Source organism: Zalophus californianus, chromosome 7 (genome assembly GCF_009762305.2).
Source record: "Zalophus californianus isolate mZalCal1 chromosome 7, mZalCal1.pri.v2, whole genome shotgun sequence".
Classification (NCBI taxonomy): Eukaryota; Metazoa; Chordata; class Mammalia; order Carnivora; family Otariidae; genus Zalophus; species Zalophus californianus.
This window is the reverse complement of record NC_045601.1, coordinates 55087759-55102111: the sequence shown is the minus strand read 5'-3', so window position 1 is coordinate 55102111 and position 14353 is coordinate 55087759. Positions and strand designations below refer to the sequence as shown.

The following is a 14353-nucleotide window of genomic DNA, read 5'->3' as shown; positions in this document are numbered from 1 at the left end:
ATTATAACAACATGGACTGAGCACTTAACCATATGCTCTATACGCATTATCTCATTTAATTTTTCACATCAACCCTATAAGGAAGGTATTACCATTGTCCTCATTTTCAGGTGGCAAAATAAAGATTCAGAAAGTCAAGTAATTTACTCAAGGTCTATATGGTGGTGGAGCCAACACTCCAATCGATGTGTGTCTGAGACAATGCTGTCATCATTCATGGTGGTGTTTACAGGCCATTCACTATTTGATTACTAGGCCAATTGATCTTGTTTCTTTCCTTACTTGTTTCTTTGCTTACTAGGCCAAGTGGTCATAAAAACAAACATTAATTGATTTCTTTATCTTTTACTGCCATTTTAAAATTCTTTCACTAAATTTGCACTTTAAAGGCAACTGGAAATTTTCAATAAACAAAGAATCAACAGAGACTACTAAGTCATTAATGGATAGACTTCACTAAAGTACTTCACAGTGATCACCCATCTGTAGGCTCTACTCATCAGAATACAACTTATCTGACAAGAGTGGAAGAAATAATTTGGCCGGTGAGCCCAAACAAAAAGTTTTTAAGTTCTGTTATTTTATTGCTCCTCTGCATTAATTCCTTAGATAGGTAAGTCTATAGCACATTTATTAATAATAATCATTCCTCTAGACCTAAAGTCAGTAACTATGACTCTCTCTTTTAAATTTCCCTCTATACCTTGAATCTTATGCTTTACTCTGTATTCCTCCTAGTTTTCCCTCATTTTAAAAAGATGGCTTCAAATTCTGATTTTGTTTTGTAGGTATGTAGAGATCTGGTTTACTTTAAAACAATGAAGCAGACAGAATCCCCTGAGGCCAATTCATTGAGAACTGGGAGGTCCTAGTGGCACAATTAAACTGGCAACAAATCAATAGAAACAGAAGAGAAGAGAAAAGAAAACAATAATTAAAACATTCTGTCAAAAAATAAAATGGTAATTAAAAGATGCAAACCATTGTTTTGCCCCACTAATTACATTTTAATTTTCAATAGATTGCTGAAGACCATGAAAAGACTTTGCCATTTACAATATTCTGGTGTTCCTCGCTAGGCTGATAACACTATGACTGTCACAACTGAATGGCAGGTATTTTCACCAAGAGCAGATGAGGCAAAGAGTAAAATGTTGCCCTGCCTGTTATATAATGTGAATAAACCTTGTATATGGTCATTCTGGTATGGTCCACCATGAATCATGGTACATGTGTTTAAATGTGCACATAAGATGATGTATGATGATGAGGATGAGAACTACTCTATTGAGTACCCTGTCACAGGCACTTTGCTAAGTACTTAACGTGGATTACCTGATTTAATTCAATAACAAAATTAATGCATAGGTAATTGTACCAGTCCCCTATTTTAGAGTTGAGGAAACTAAAACTTAGAAGTTAAAAATAAATCCTGTCCATGATCACACAGCTAATAACGGGAAGAACTAGGATTTGAATCCACTCAGACTCCAGAGCCTGTTTTCTGAACCAGTACCATTCAACTAGAACTTTCCAAACTCATGACAAGGCCAGCCGAAACAGCTACAAGTTTGCTGTTCTTCACTAATCATTGCTAGGCTCATGTAAGTGATTGTGAGTTTTCATTTCATGGGTGCTCTGATTTCCAAACTGTTAAAAATGCTAGGGGGAAAAGAAGTATGCTTTATAATTCTTCCAAGGAGTTTTGCTGCAAAGGGAAGAAGAAATGAGCCCTAGTTAGAAGGAAAAGTGAAGGGAAAGTATGGCCAAGAGAAAGTTTAAAATTGCAAGACAGAATAGCATGCATGCTTGCTGATAGAATGATTCAATGGAAGGGGAATGATGCAAGAGAGAAAAATGAAGAATTTTTACAGTGATAGCCTTTGGGTAAGAGGAAATGGGAACTAGAGCAAAAGTGGGGGCATTGGATTTGAGGGGAACATGGTGAATTTGATGACAGTGACAGGCAAAGGACTGAGCACATGGTGTAGATGGTGAGTATATGAATAGATATGGTGAAGGGAGCCTGTAGAAATTCTTCCATGATTGAGAAATTTGAAAAATTAAAACAATCAGAAAATCTCCATGAGTGATGAATATTTTTACAAAAATCAACTTCGAAATGCATTCTAAATGTATTTTCAGGTGAAATGACATGTCGTACTGCTTTAAAATATTCCCGAAAAAATTTAACAGTGCCTCTCAGTGTTAACGAAATATGGTAATAATAATACCAACTGACATTTATTGAGTGCTCACCATGAGTCACCGTATTAAATGCCTTACAACTGAGCATAATTCCTGGTTCTCTTGATTCTGTTTCCCTTTGTGCCTATTCTCGGAGGAGGTTAAGAGGGACTCATCTTGGTCTTTCCTATTCTATCATGTAAACACTTCACTCCTAGACCCACAAGGCTGACACCCCTTGGTGGTCGGTTCATTGGAAACCCCCAGTGAGTGTGAAGTGAGATACTGAAGACTGTTTCCCCGACTACAGAGGTGCTGCTGTCATGGGCTGACAACAAGTCTTGTACTGAAAACATTCAAGTCTTTCTAACTTGGTCATTTCTCTAACTTTCAGTCCTTCTACTTTCTTGTTTCACTTTTCTTCTCTGAGGTTAAAGAGACACTGGCATGGGGGCAGGGAACACAGAGGCACATTCTGGGGCAACTATACTGATGAATCTCTATCTATATACAGGCAGCATGATGATGTTATTGAAATATTAATTACGGTTTTGGAGTTTTTTTCCTGCTATTTTCTTTTACATCCTCACCCCTGAGTCTTCTCATTTAGTCACCTCAGTTGGCTTACATCCACTGTTTAAAGAAGAAATGTGAGCACAAAATGAAGAGGAAAGGGGATTCCACTTCTTGGATATTGAGTTCCAGAAACAGAGATCTTCAGGGGGCAAAGGGTGGATCCTTAGCACAGAAACAATTTGAGATGAAGCCTTGAGAAGGAAGAACAAGTTTTCCAGTAGGCATGAAACTAGAAATGACTTGTGAAGGGAAGTGTGTAGCTAGTAAACCAAGAAAGGAGAGGGCTAACTGAAGAGGGATGAAGAAACAAATGTCAGGATAGCTGTGTATTGGCTGCCATAACAAATAACCACAAACTGGGTGGCTTAAACAACAGAAATGTATTGTCTCACAGTTCTGGAGGCTAGAAGTCAGAAATCAGGATGTCAACAGGATTGGTTCCTTCTAAGGGCTGTGAGGGAGGATCTGTTTTAGGCCTATCTCTTTGGCTTGTCAATGGCTGTCTTCTCTCTCTCTTTACATGGTCTTCCCTCTACATTGTCTCTGTGTCCAAATTTCCCCTTTTTATAAGGTTACCAGTCATATTGGATTAGAGCCTACCCTAAAGACCTCACTTGAACTTGATTACTTTTGTAAGACCCCATCTTTACAGATAGGGTAAAGACTTAAAGGCCTGAGGTACGGAAGTTTAGGACTTCAACATATGAGAGGGGAGGGGTTGGTATGTGACACAATTCAATCCATAACAAGCTGGAATTGGAGACTTTTCATGAAAGGACCCTATGGATGTTTACTCACCACAATTGCACCCAGCTTCCCCAAGAAGCTTTCCATCACTAGAGCCCTGGAGCTACCTGGAGCTGAGGGAGCCTACACACACCACTAGATTCCTTTCACTCACTCCCTAGCCACAGGATCTGTCACTCTTACCATCGTCTGGTGACAATTCCTCTTTGTCCAGTGAGACAGTTGTGCACCAGAAAGAATCACATCCATCTGTGCTCTCACACTTGGGCTGCTTCATCCAACTTACCTACAGAGAGAATCCTCTTATATCGATCCACCACAGATGCAGCTTCAGGTCAACAGGGCCCTCATTATATAGCAGCACATGGCAGTGTGCTTGGAAAGTCCTTCTATCACTACCATGGTGGAACTACAGAGCACTAGCTAACAAGGCCATCAGAAGTGGGGCAGTGCTAAAATCCATTCCTAGGATATGTAATATGCAAAAGAGATATTTTTATTACACACATCTTCACCTTTAAGGGTTTTCTTTTTATGGTTTTGTGCCTAGATTTAATAGTTAGGGGTTAAATAAAAAGTCTGAGAGTCTTCCTTCTAATTCCTAACTTGACTCCATATTTTCAATGCACTTATTAAGTGAAATATGGTATGAAAACAGTACCAAACACAAAGATGGAATTACCAAAAACACATGTCTGCTTTCTAATTTTATAGAGAGAAATCTCATTAATCATCACACATCATATAAAATAATAAATGTCCTGTAATAACATGTAATAGCATATAATGACAAGTAATATTCAGTGTGATGGTTTTCTCCATGATTTCTAAGGTCATGGCTGAAAAATTCAAAAGGAAGTTTAAGTGTAATTTGCTTCCCCTCTTTCAATAATATTATTAGACACACTTTGAACACAAATTTTGTGAGTTCTACAAATTAAACCAAATTTAGCCCCTGGTTCAAACCAAGTTAATACAAGTCTTAAAGGGCAGGAAGTGAGTAAAGAAAGTTATCTGAGGGTCCCTGGATGCTCTCCCGGCCAAGCGCTCTGAGCCCAGTGCCCAGCCATGGAGTGCCCCCTGGATCAGGCCATTGGCCTCCTTGTGGCCATCTTCCACAAATACTCGGGCAGGGAAGGTGACAAGAACACTCTGAGCAAGAAGGAGCTGAAGGAGCTGATCCAGAAAGAGCTCACCATTGGTGCGAAGCTGCAGGATGCTGACATCGCAAAGCTGATGGACGACCTGGACCGAAACAAGGACGAGGTGGTGAACTTCCAGGAATATGTCACCTTCCTGGGAGCCTTGGCTTTGATCTACAATGATGCCCTCAAGGGCTGAAAATAAATCAGGAAGGTGGAGACACCCTCCATCGGGCCTGCCTAGGTCAACTCCAGTGGTGGGTAACTTTTCAATAAATATCTTTTTTTGGTCAAAAAAAAAAAAGTATCTGAAATCAGTTGAATTTAAGAACCACTTCATCACTGCAGTGATGATTCTGATGTATCAGTTTCTACCTGGGAGGGAGCTTCAGTAGCCTTGTTAACTATTGTCAGAGGCATCAGGGCTGTTGTAGCCAAAAAGACTCATAATATGCTTTGCATCCTTAAATGGCATAGTCAGATACTAGAGACATTATAATTATTGCCTTGTACTAAAGTAGCTATGTCACCATAATTCAGTAGAGATGAAGCTATGAGAGAAGACTCAAAAAAATAAAATTTAAATTATTATGGAATTGTAGTGGTTTCCAAATTAAGATATATTTTTAAAAATTAGAAATCTTCAATTTTGCAGATAAAGCCAAAGAGTTGATATGATTAAAGTCCCTAAAATAATAAATGTGAGCATTCTGGAAAATGGAACTTATGTCCTCCCCCAATACTGACCACATCCAAAGGGAATGTGTTTCCCAGTTACTAATATTATGTTGATTATAAGACATACTCTGAAAATATCTCTTGGGTCCCTAAATAGAGTCATTCTTTATTTTTATTTTTCCTTTGTACAATTAAAGATGCCAGTTGGGTATAGTCATCCAATCCTATGTTTCCTACACAGCCAGGCTGGTTTCATTTTCCTGAGATGTAGCTATCTATGTTCTTATTTGCCAGTTTTTCTCTAGCTATCCTAGAATTCTATAACCCTAGGATCTTTCCCTTAAGGATGGAGAACTCCCCTTCAATCGCATAGAAATTTTCTCAAACTTTCTTCCCTCCCTTTGTACCATTGCCTTGTATAAAGATTAAATTCCTCCTTATTCATTCCACCTTCCTTCTTCCCTTCTTGACAAACTTCTTGAAGGAATTATTTATATAGATCACACCCACCAATTTCATTTCTATGACCTCAACCAGACCCTAATCCACTGCCAACTGCTTGATTTCTTTAATATTCCCTTGAAATGTTCTACATCAAGGTCATTAGTGAGCTAATTACCAAACCTAATACCTATATTCAGATCAGCTCCCTTCTTCTTGAAAGTCTATATGTAAAGGCTTCCTAAGTAGGATTCCTGCCTGAATTTTCAGTTATATTTTTGACTGTTCCCTTGTGTTCTATCCTGAATCCTCTTCTCTTCCCGTTCTCTATATTTCCATAAATACCCATCTACCTGCAGTTTATTTTCAAATTTTTATGTCCTACCCCTGCCTTTCTTCTAAGTTTAGAATTATATTTTTTAATTCTTTCACAGCATTTATTATACTGCATTGCAATTGTCTATTTACTGTCTGCAATGCTCAAGATATTCGAATTCCCTGAAATTGGAAACCATGTCTTTCTTTCCTTCCCCCCACTTCCGGTTTTTCTTCCTTCACCATCCAACTGGTCTTCAGCGTAAGTCAGCCTGTGCAGGTAAGTCTTATGAGAAAAGGGACATCTGACCAAACCCTGGAAGTAAGTAATAGAATGAGGTTTATGGATATCTGAGGAAGAGTATTCCAGGCAGAGGGAATAGCCAATGTGAAAGACCTAAGTAATAAATGTGCCTGGTGTGTTCATAGAACACCACAGAAACCATAGAGTAGGCAGGAGATAAAGTCAGAGAGCTAACAGGGGGCAAAGTTCTTATAGGGCTACACAAGGGCTTCAGATCTTTCTCTGAGTGCAAGTGGGAGCCACTGGGGGTTGTGAAGCATAGAAGTACCATAAACTGATGTGTGTGTTTGTGTGTGTGTGTTTAAATCATTCTGGTGCTACATCAAATATGCTCCACCAAGGTGCTACATCAAGACTGTAGGGAGACAAGAATGGCAGCAAGGAGGTTAGTTTGCAGGCCTTTGCAGTATATAGTCTAGGCAAGAAATGATGGTGCTCTGACAGAGATGGTAATGATGTTAGTGACATTAAATGAACAGATTTTGGATTATGTTTTGAAAATAGAGTTAATTGGATTTTTCTGACAGATAAGAAAGGAGTCAGGGATGAGACAAAAGTGTTTGGCTAGAGAACTCCAAGGATGGAGTTTCCATTAACTGAGATGGTTTGAAGGAAAGGAATATAATAATCAGATTGTTGTAAGATGTGTCACTTCAGAGGCTAGATAAGGGCTGTTTTGAGGGAGCAAGACTGGGGTCAGGTTGTGACAAATTATCAGGCTATTGCAGAGTTCTAGGAAAGAATAATTAGAACCTGCCCCAGAGCAAGGAGAGCTGAGATCAGATGATAGGACAGATTCAAGAAATATTTGAGAGAAAACTATTTTTTATATTTATAGATAACTGTAGCGAGAGAGAGTCCTGTTGAAAGATAAAAGCTTGAAATTTTAACTTCAAAAAAAAAAAACAAATGTCTAGCTCAATATAACTTGTAAATTCTGTCTGCATGAGAATTCAGTGATATATATCCTTTTTTGTAATAATAGTTAAATATTATGCTGGATTAGAACCACTTTGCTTGGTTAGTTTTTTTTTTTCTTTTTAAGAATTTCCAACATATATTTGCTGAAAAATTATCCCCCAAGGAGGATGATAAAAGGAAAAATTGTAATTAAAGTGACAGCAATCATCACCAAATATTCATTGAGAATCCAAAGTATTTCAAAATAGTGAATTATGAACTCCAGGGAGAATAACAAAATGCATTTTGCCTCTACTTTTTAAAGTAAACTGGGTGACAGGCATTAAGGAGGGCAAGTGATGTGATGAACACTGGGTGTTATATGCAACTGATGAATTACTGAACTCTACATCTGAAAATAATGATGTACTGTATGGTGGCTGATTGAATTTAAATTTAAAAAAAAACCTTTTCATTCAAATATAATATCCATAAAGATAAGTACGTAAATCTTAAATATACATCTCAATGAATTTTAACAATGTGAACATATCAATGTAACCAGGTAAAGAAACAGAACATGACCAGCTCCCCAAACTTCCTCTTGTTCCCTTCTGGTCGTTCTAATCCCCCAGGTAGTCAGTCTCCTGAGCTTTGCCAGTTTTCAAGCTTTATGTAAATGAAATCATACAAATAGCACTCTTTGTATCTGCTGGGTATATACTGAGAGTAAAATTCCTAGGTTATAAGTTATGTGTCTATTCAACTTTGATCAATACTGCCAAACAATTTTCCAAAGTGTTTGTTACATTTCCTTTTTTTTTCTGTTTAAATGTTTAGAAAATACTCTGTTCTAGAACAGATTTTGACCTTTTCAGGAAATAATTTAATCATACACCAAAAATTTTGTTATTGCAAGCTGTGTATCAGAGTAAATTACAAAAGATCTGACTACGTAAGGAAACTATTTTAGAAATTTAGTTCACATAAGACATAGTAAGGGAAATCAAAAAGTTAAGGAAAAGATAAATAATGTGCAGTAATAATGATAATAGCTAAGTTTGTTTTGAGCAGCTAATGGCTCCCCACATGAAGGAGATAAGAAATTCCTACAGAAGAGGGATACAGCTTCTTTCCCCTCAAATGCCCCAGCATGGGTGTCCTTGTGTCTCACTGAGCCAAAGTCTAGCCATTCTGAAGGCTGGAGTGGGGTCAGTTACCAACTGGCATAGCTGTTATGTTTTATATGCTATTTACTGCTATATCCTCAGCTCTCAACACAATATCTGGCACAGAGTAGGTGCTGAGTATATATTTGCCAAACGAATGTATAAATGAATTATTTTTTTTTTGAAAGATTTTATTTATTTGACAGAGAGAGACACAGCGAGAGAGGGAACACAAGCAGGGGGAGTGGGAGAGGGAGAAGCAGACTCCCCGCCGAGCAGGAAGCCCGATGAAGGGCTCAATCCCAGGACCCCGGGATCATGACCTGAGCCGAAGGCAGACGCTTAACGACTGAGCCACCCAGGTGCCCCTACATAAATGAATTATTAATAGAAGTAACCAGTGGGAAAAACATCTGATTGGGAAAGATGAGCCTAAAGATTTATGCTACTGACCTAATCACACCATAAAACTGTATTCTGTCTCTTTGTTCTTTAGTTAAATGTGTGACCTGGAATCAACTAGGTCATCCTGCCCTTCAGGCTTCAAATGAGTTGGCTCAAACCACCATCACCTATGTCCTGGGAAAGCCAGTGTTCATACACATCCCTCCTGAGCATCTTGGAGGAATTTCCATTTTTGTTCATCACTGATGGTTTCCTACTCTCGAATCCACTGGATTAGTTTATCGTGTGAATCATCTTGCCATATTCTGTATGCTCTCCTTATCCCATGCTGTGTGGTCTTATACTGGCCTTTTTATCTTCAAAGTACCACCAATGCAGTAGGGTATGTGCAGCAAGTATTAAATAAAACTTGGAATAGTAGAGGGAGCTTACACCCTTGAACCACAGATAACTTAAAATTGACTAGTGGACCGACTTGTTTTAAAATGTCTCAGACTTACTGACACCAGGAATCTCACTAGTTACTATTTCTCAGCAAATACTTTTTGCCAGGAGTTCCAGTCTTCTGACTAATTGCTCAGTCTTCCTTTCCTTGGCCCATCTCTTCCCCTTCTCTTCTTTCAAATGCTTGTTAACTTTGTATGCAAAAAGTTTTATTTTTCTGGATTGATCTATTCTAAAGCTCTCCACCTCCCACCTTCCATTCTTTCCACCGTAGCATCTATCTGTCATACAATAGCCAGTGTAAATCTCCTGCTCCAAACCTCCCAATAACCTCCCTCTCACTTGAATGAAAACACAAACTCCTCGCCAGCACTACCAAATCTTACACGTTCTGGCCCCTGTTCATCTCACACTTCATTGCCTTCTACTCTCCTTCCTCCTCACTATGCTCCACCTGCCCTGGTTTGCTTGTTATTCCTTAAGCACATTAAGTTCATTCTGCTCTAGGGCTGTTATCCTTGATATTTCCTTCTGCTTAGATCTTTACAGTTCTGTCTCTTCCATCATCCAGGAATGAGTTGGCTCAAACCACTGCTCAGATATCACCTCCTCAAAGAGGCCTTCACTGAATTACCTATAAAAGTAGCAACTTCCTTTCCCCGTTTTCTCTATAGCTCTTACCACCATTTGCAACTGTTTTTTAAATTAATTAATTTATTTGTATGCATGTATGTATATCTCCCCCGACCAGAACCAATGTGCCATGAGGATAGAGAATTTCCTGCCTTTTTTACTTGTGTATCTCAGGACCTAAAAATGTACACATAAACATTCCCTATATATTTTCTGAATGAAGGAATGAATGAGGGAAAGAATACTTTGTCACTCTCTCCTTACTGAACTTATACTTTGGACTTCAATTTCTATATCTGAAGATACCAGTTAATATGATTAGCTAATAACAACAAAAGTACAAAGAACAAAGGTGGAGACACTATGCTTCCTGACTTTAGACTACATTATGAAGGTATAATAATCACAACAGTATGGTACTGGCACAAAAACAGACACATAGATCAATAGAACAGAACAGAGAGGCCAGAAATAAACTCACACTTCTATGGTCAATTAATTTATGCAAAGGAGGCAAGAATATACAATGATGAAAAGACAGTCTCTTCAATAAATAATGTTGGGAAAACTGGACAGCCACATGCAAAAGAATGAAACTGGACCGCTCTCTTATACCAAACACAGAAATTAACTCAATATGGATTAAAGATTTGAACAGAAGACCTGCAACCAGAAAACTTCAAGAGGAAAACATAGGCAGTAAGCTCCTTGACATAGGTCTTGGCAATGTTTGTTTGGATTTGACACCAAAAGCAAAGACAACAAAAGCAAAAATAAATATGTGGAACTACCTCAAACTAAAAGGCTTCTGCCCATCACAGGAAACCATCCACAAAATGAAAAGGCAACCTCCTGAATGGGAGAAAATATTTTCAAATCATATATCAGATAAGCAGTATTTAAAATATATAAGGAACTCATATAACTCAATAGCAAAACAAACAAACACAAACAAAAAAAAACTGATTAAAAAATGGGCAGAGGATCTGAAAAGACATTTTCCAAAGAAGACGTACAGGTGGTCAACGGCAGGTACATGAAAAGGTGCTTGACATCACTAATCATCAGCGACATGCAAATCAAAACCACAATGAGACATCATCTCATACATTAGAATAGCTATTATCAAAAAGGTGAGAGGGGTGCCTGGGTGGCTCAGTCAGTTAAGAGTCTGACTTTGGCTCAGGTCATGATCTCAGGGTCCTGGGGTCGAGCCCCACATCAGGCTCCCTGCTCTGTGGGAGTCTGCTTCTTCCTCTCCCTCTGCCCCTCCCTAGGCCCACCCACCCCCCTTGTGTGCTCTTTCTCTCTCTCTCTCTCGTGCACTCTCTCTCTGTCTGTCTCAAATAAAAAAATAAAATCTTTTTTTTTTTAAAGGTAAGAAATAACAAGTGTTAGTGATGATGTGGAAAAAAGAAACCCAGGTGCACTGTTGCTGGGAATGTAAACTGGTGCAGCTACTATGGAAAACACTATGGCATTTCCTCAAAAAATTAAAAATAGAACTACCATATGATCCAGCAATTCCACTTGTGGGTATTTATCCAAAGGAAATGAAATCACTAACTTATATGGAAGCAACTTAAGTGTCCTTTGATAGATGGATTAAAAAATATGTGGTATTATATATATTTACAATGAAATGTTATCAGCCATTAAGAAAAGAAGAAAATCTTGTCCTTTCCGACAACGTGCATGAACATTGAGGGCACTATGGTAAGGCAGACAAAGACGAATATCATGTAATCTCATTTATATGTGGAATCTAAAAACAAAACAAAACAAACAAAAAACTGAGTTCATAGATACAGAAAACAGATTGGTGCTTGGGGTGAGGTAGGGGTTCGAGGTAGGTGAAATGGGTGAAGGTACAGAAAAGGTACAAACTTTCAGTTATAAAATAAGTAAGTCATGGGGATATAATGTACAACATGGTGACTGCAGTTAATAATACTGTATTGTATATTTGGAGGTAGCTAAGAGAGCAAATCTTTAAAGTTCAAACAAATGTGTAACTATGCAGGATGTTGGATGTTAACCAGATTTATTGTGGTTATTATTTTGCAGTGTATATAAATACTGAATCATTATGTTATACACCTTAAGCTGCTACAGTGTTATATGTCAATTACATCTCAATTTAAAAGAAAAAGACCTTAGAGAATTTTACTAGAGGAGCTGTTCTACAAAAATGAAGAAAGTTTTTCAAGCCAAAGGAAATTATGTCAGATGATAATTTGGATCTACACAGATGAATGAAGAGCTCTGCAAATGATAAATACATGAACAGAAAATACTTTCTTAGTTTTAAACTTCTTTAACAGATAATTGATGAACTAAAGCAAAATAATAACAATGAATTTTCAAATTTATAGTACAGTTGACCCTTGAACAACACAGGTTTGAAGTGTGCAGGTCCACTTCTATAGAGATTTTTTTTGATAAATACAGTAAGAGTCCTGTAAATGTATTTTCTCTTCCTTATGATTTTCTTAATAACTTTTTCTTTTCTCTAGCTTACTTTATTGTAAAAATACAATGTATAACACACTCAGCATACGATCTATGTGTTAATTGATTGTTTACATTATCAATAAGGCTTCCGGTTAACAGTAGGTTTCAGGAGTTAATTTTGGGGGGAATAAAAGTTATACATGAATTTTGGACTATGCAGAGGGTCAGTGCCCCTAATCCTTGCACTGTTAAAGGGTCACCTATATATGAAAAGTGAAATGTATGAGAACAATAACATAGAGGTAGGTAAATGGAAGTGTTCTGTTATGAGTTTTATACTATATGTGCATTGAAGCTAGACAGTAATAATTTTAAAATGTATGTTATAAATCCTGGAGTAACCACTAAGATAGTAAAACAAAGAGGTATAGCTAACAAGCCAGTAGTGGAGGTAAAATGGAATTTAAATAAAAATGAAATTAACCTAAAAGAAGTCAGTCAAAAAAAACAAAAAGCAGATGGGAAAATGGAAAATAAATAGTGATATGTTGAATTTAAATCCAGTGATATTGCTAATTATATTAAATATCATGATCTACACAAACTTAAAAGGCAGTGATTGCAGGTAAGATAAAAAAAAAAGCGAGACTCAATTATATGCCATCTATAAGGCACAAAAATATTAAGACATAGATAATATTAAAGTTAATGGATGGGAAAAGATACACTATAAAAACACTAATCAAACCAAAACTGGACTTTCCGTGCTACCCAGAGAGAGGTCCATACAACATTGTTCTGCATCCCTGTCGTAACTTAAAGAGAAACTTTCACAATGTCCTGAGCCCTTGATGTCCTAGAAATAAGGGAGGAGGATGTCCTCAAATTCCTTGCAGGAGGAACCTACTTATGTGTACCAACCTTGACTTCCAAATGGAACAGTACCTCTATAAAAGGCAAAGTGATGGTATCTACATCATAAATCTGAAGAGAACCTGGGAGAACCTTCCGCTGACAGCTCGTGCCAATATTGCCATTGAAAACCCAGCTGATGTCAGTGTCATATCCTCCAGGAATACTGGCCAGCGAGGTATGCTGAAGTTTGCTGCTCCTGGAGCCACTCCTATTGCTGGTTGCTTCACTCCTGGAAACTTCCCTAACCCAGATCCAGGCAGCCTTCTGGGAGCCAAGACTTCTGGTGATTACTGGTCCCAGGGTGGACCACCAGCCTCTCACAGAGGCATCTTATGTTAACCTGCCTACCGTTGCTCTGGGTAACACAGACTCTCCTCTGCGCTATGTGGACATCATTATCCCTTGCTACAACAAGGGAGCTCATTCAGTAGGTCTGATGTGGTGGATGCTGGCCCAGGAAGTTCTGTGCATGTGTGGCCCCATTTCCCCTGAATACCCATGGGAGGTCATGGGTGATCTCTACTTCTACAGAGATCCTGAAGAAATTACAAAGTAAGAGCAGGCCAATGCTGAAAGGCTATGACCAAGGAGAAGTTTCAAGATGAATGGACAGCTCCAGCTCCTGAGTTCACTGCTACTCCACCTGAAGTCACAGACTGGTCTGAAGGCGTGCAGGTGCCCTCTGTGCCTTTCAGCAGTTCCCTACTGAAGACTGGAGCACTCAGCCAGCCACTAAAGACTGGCCTGCAGCTCCAACTGCTCAGGCCACTGAATGCTTAGGAACAACCACTGAGTGGTCTTAAGTTGCTCTTCCACAAAGGCAAACAAAATGGAAAGAAGGTTGACAGAAAATAAACAGTTTCAAGAACGAAAGAAAGAAAGCTAGCTAGCTAGCTAGAGTGGCTATATTAATACACTAAAAAGTAGATTTTAGAGCAAGGAATAGTACCAGGGATGAAGAAGGTAATTTCACAATGAGGGGTAAATCTATCTATAGGACATAACAATACTAAATGTATATGCACTTAATAAGACAGCTTCAA

The 14353-nt window shown here is 38.2% G+C and overlaps 1 protein-coding gene and 1 pseudogene across 1 annotated transcript; both read left to right on the top strand.

The window, feature by feature from the left end:
• Nucleotides 1-4530: 4530 nt before the first annotated feature.
• LOC113927779 (protein S100-A6) lies at nucleotides 4531-4937 on the top strand. The gene has a single exon (XM_027603923.1). It carries the CDS (start codon nucleotides 4579-4581, stop codon nucleotides 4849-4851), a length of 273 nt encoding a protein of 90 aa, XP_027459724.1. The 5' UTR covers nucleotides 4531-4578; the 3' UTR covers nucleotides 4852-4937.
• Nucleotides 4938-13230: 8293 nt separating this feature from the next.
• Nucleotides 13231-14113, top strand: LOC113927777 (annotated as a pseudogene).
• The last annotated feature ends 240 nt before the right edge of the window (nucleotides 14114-14353 follow it).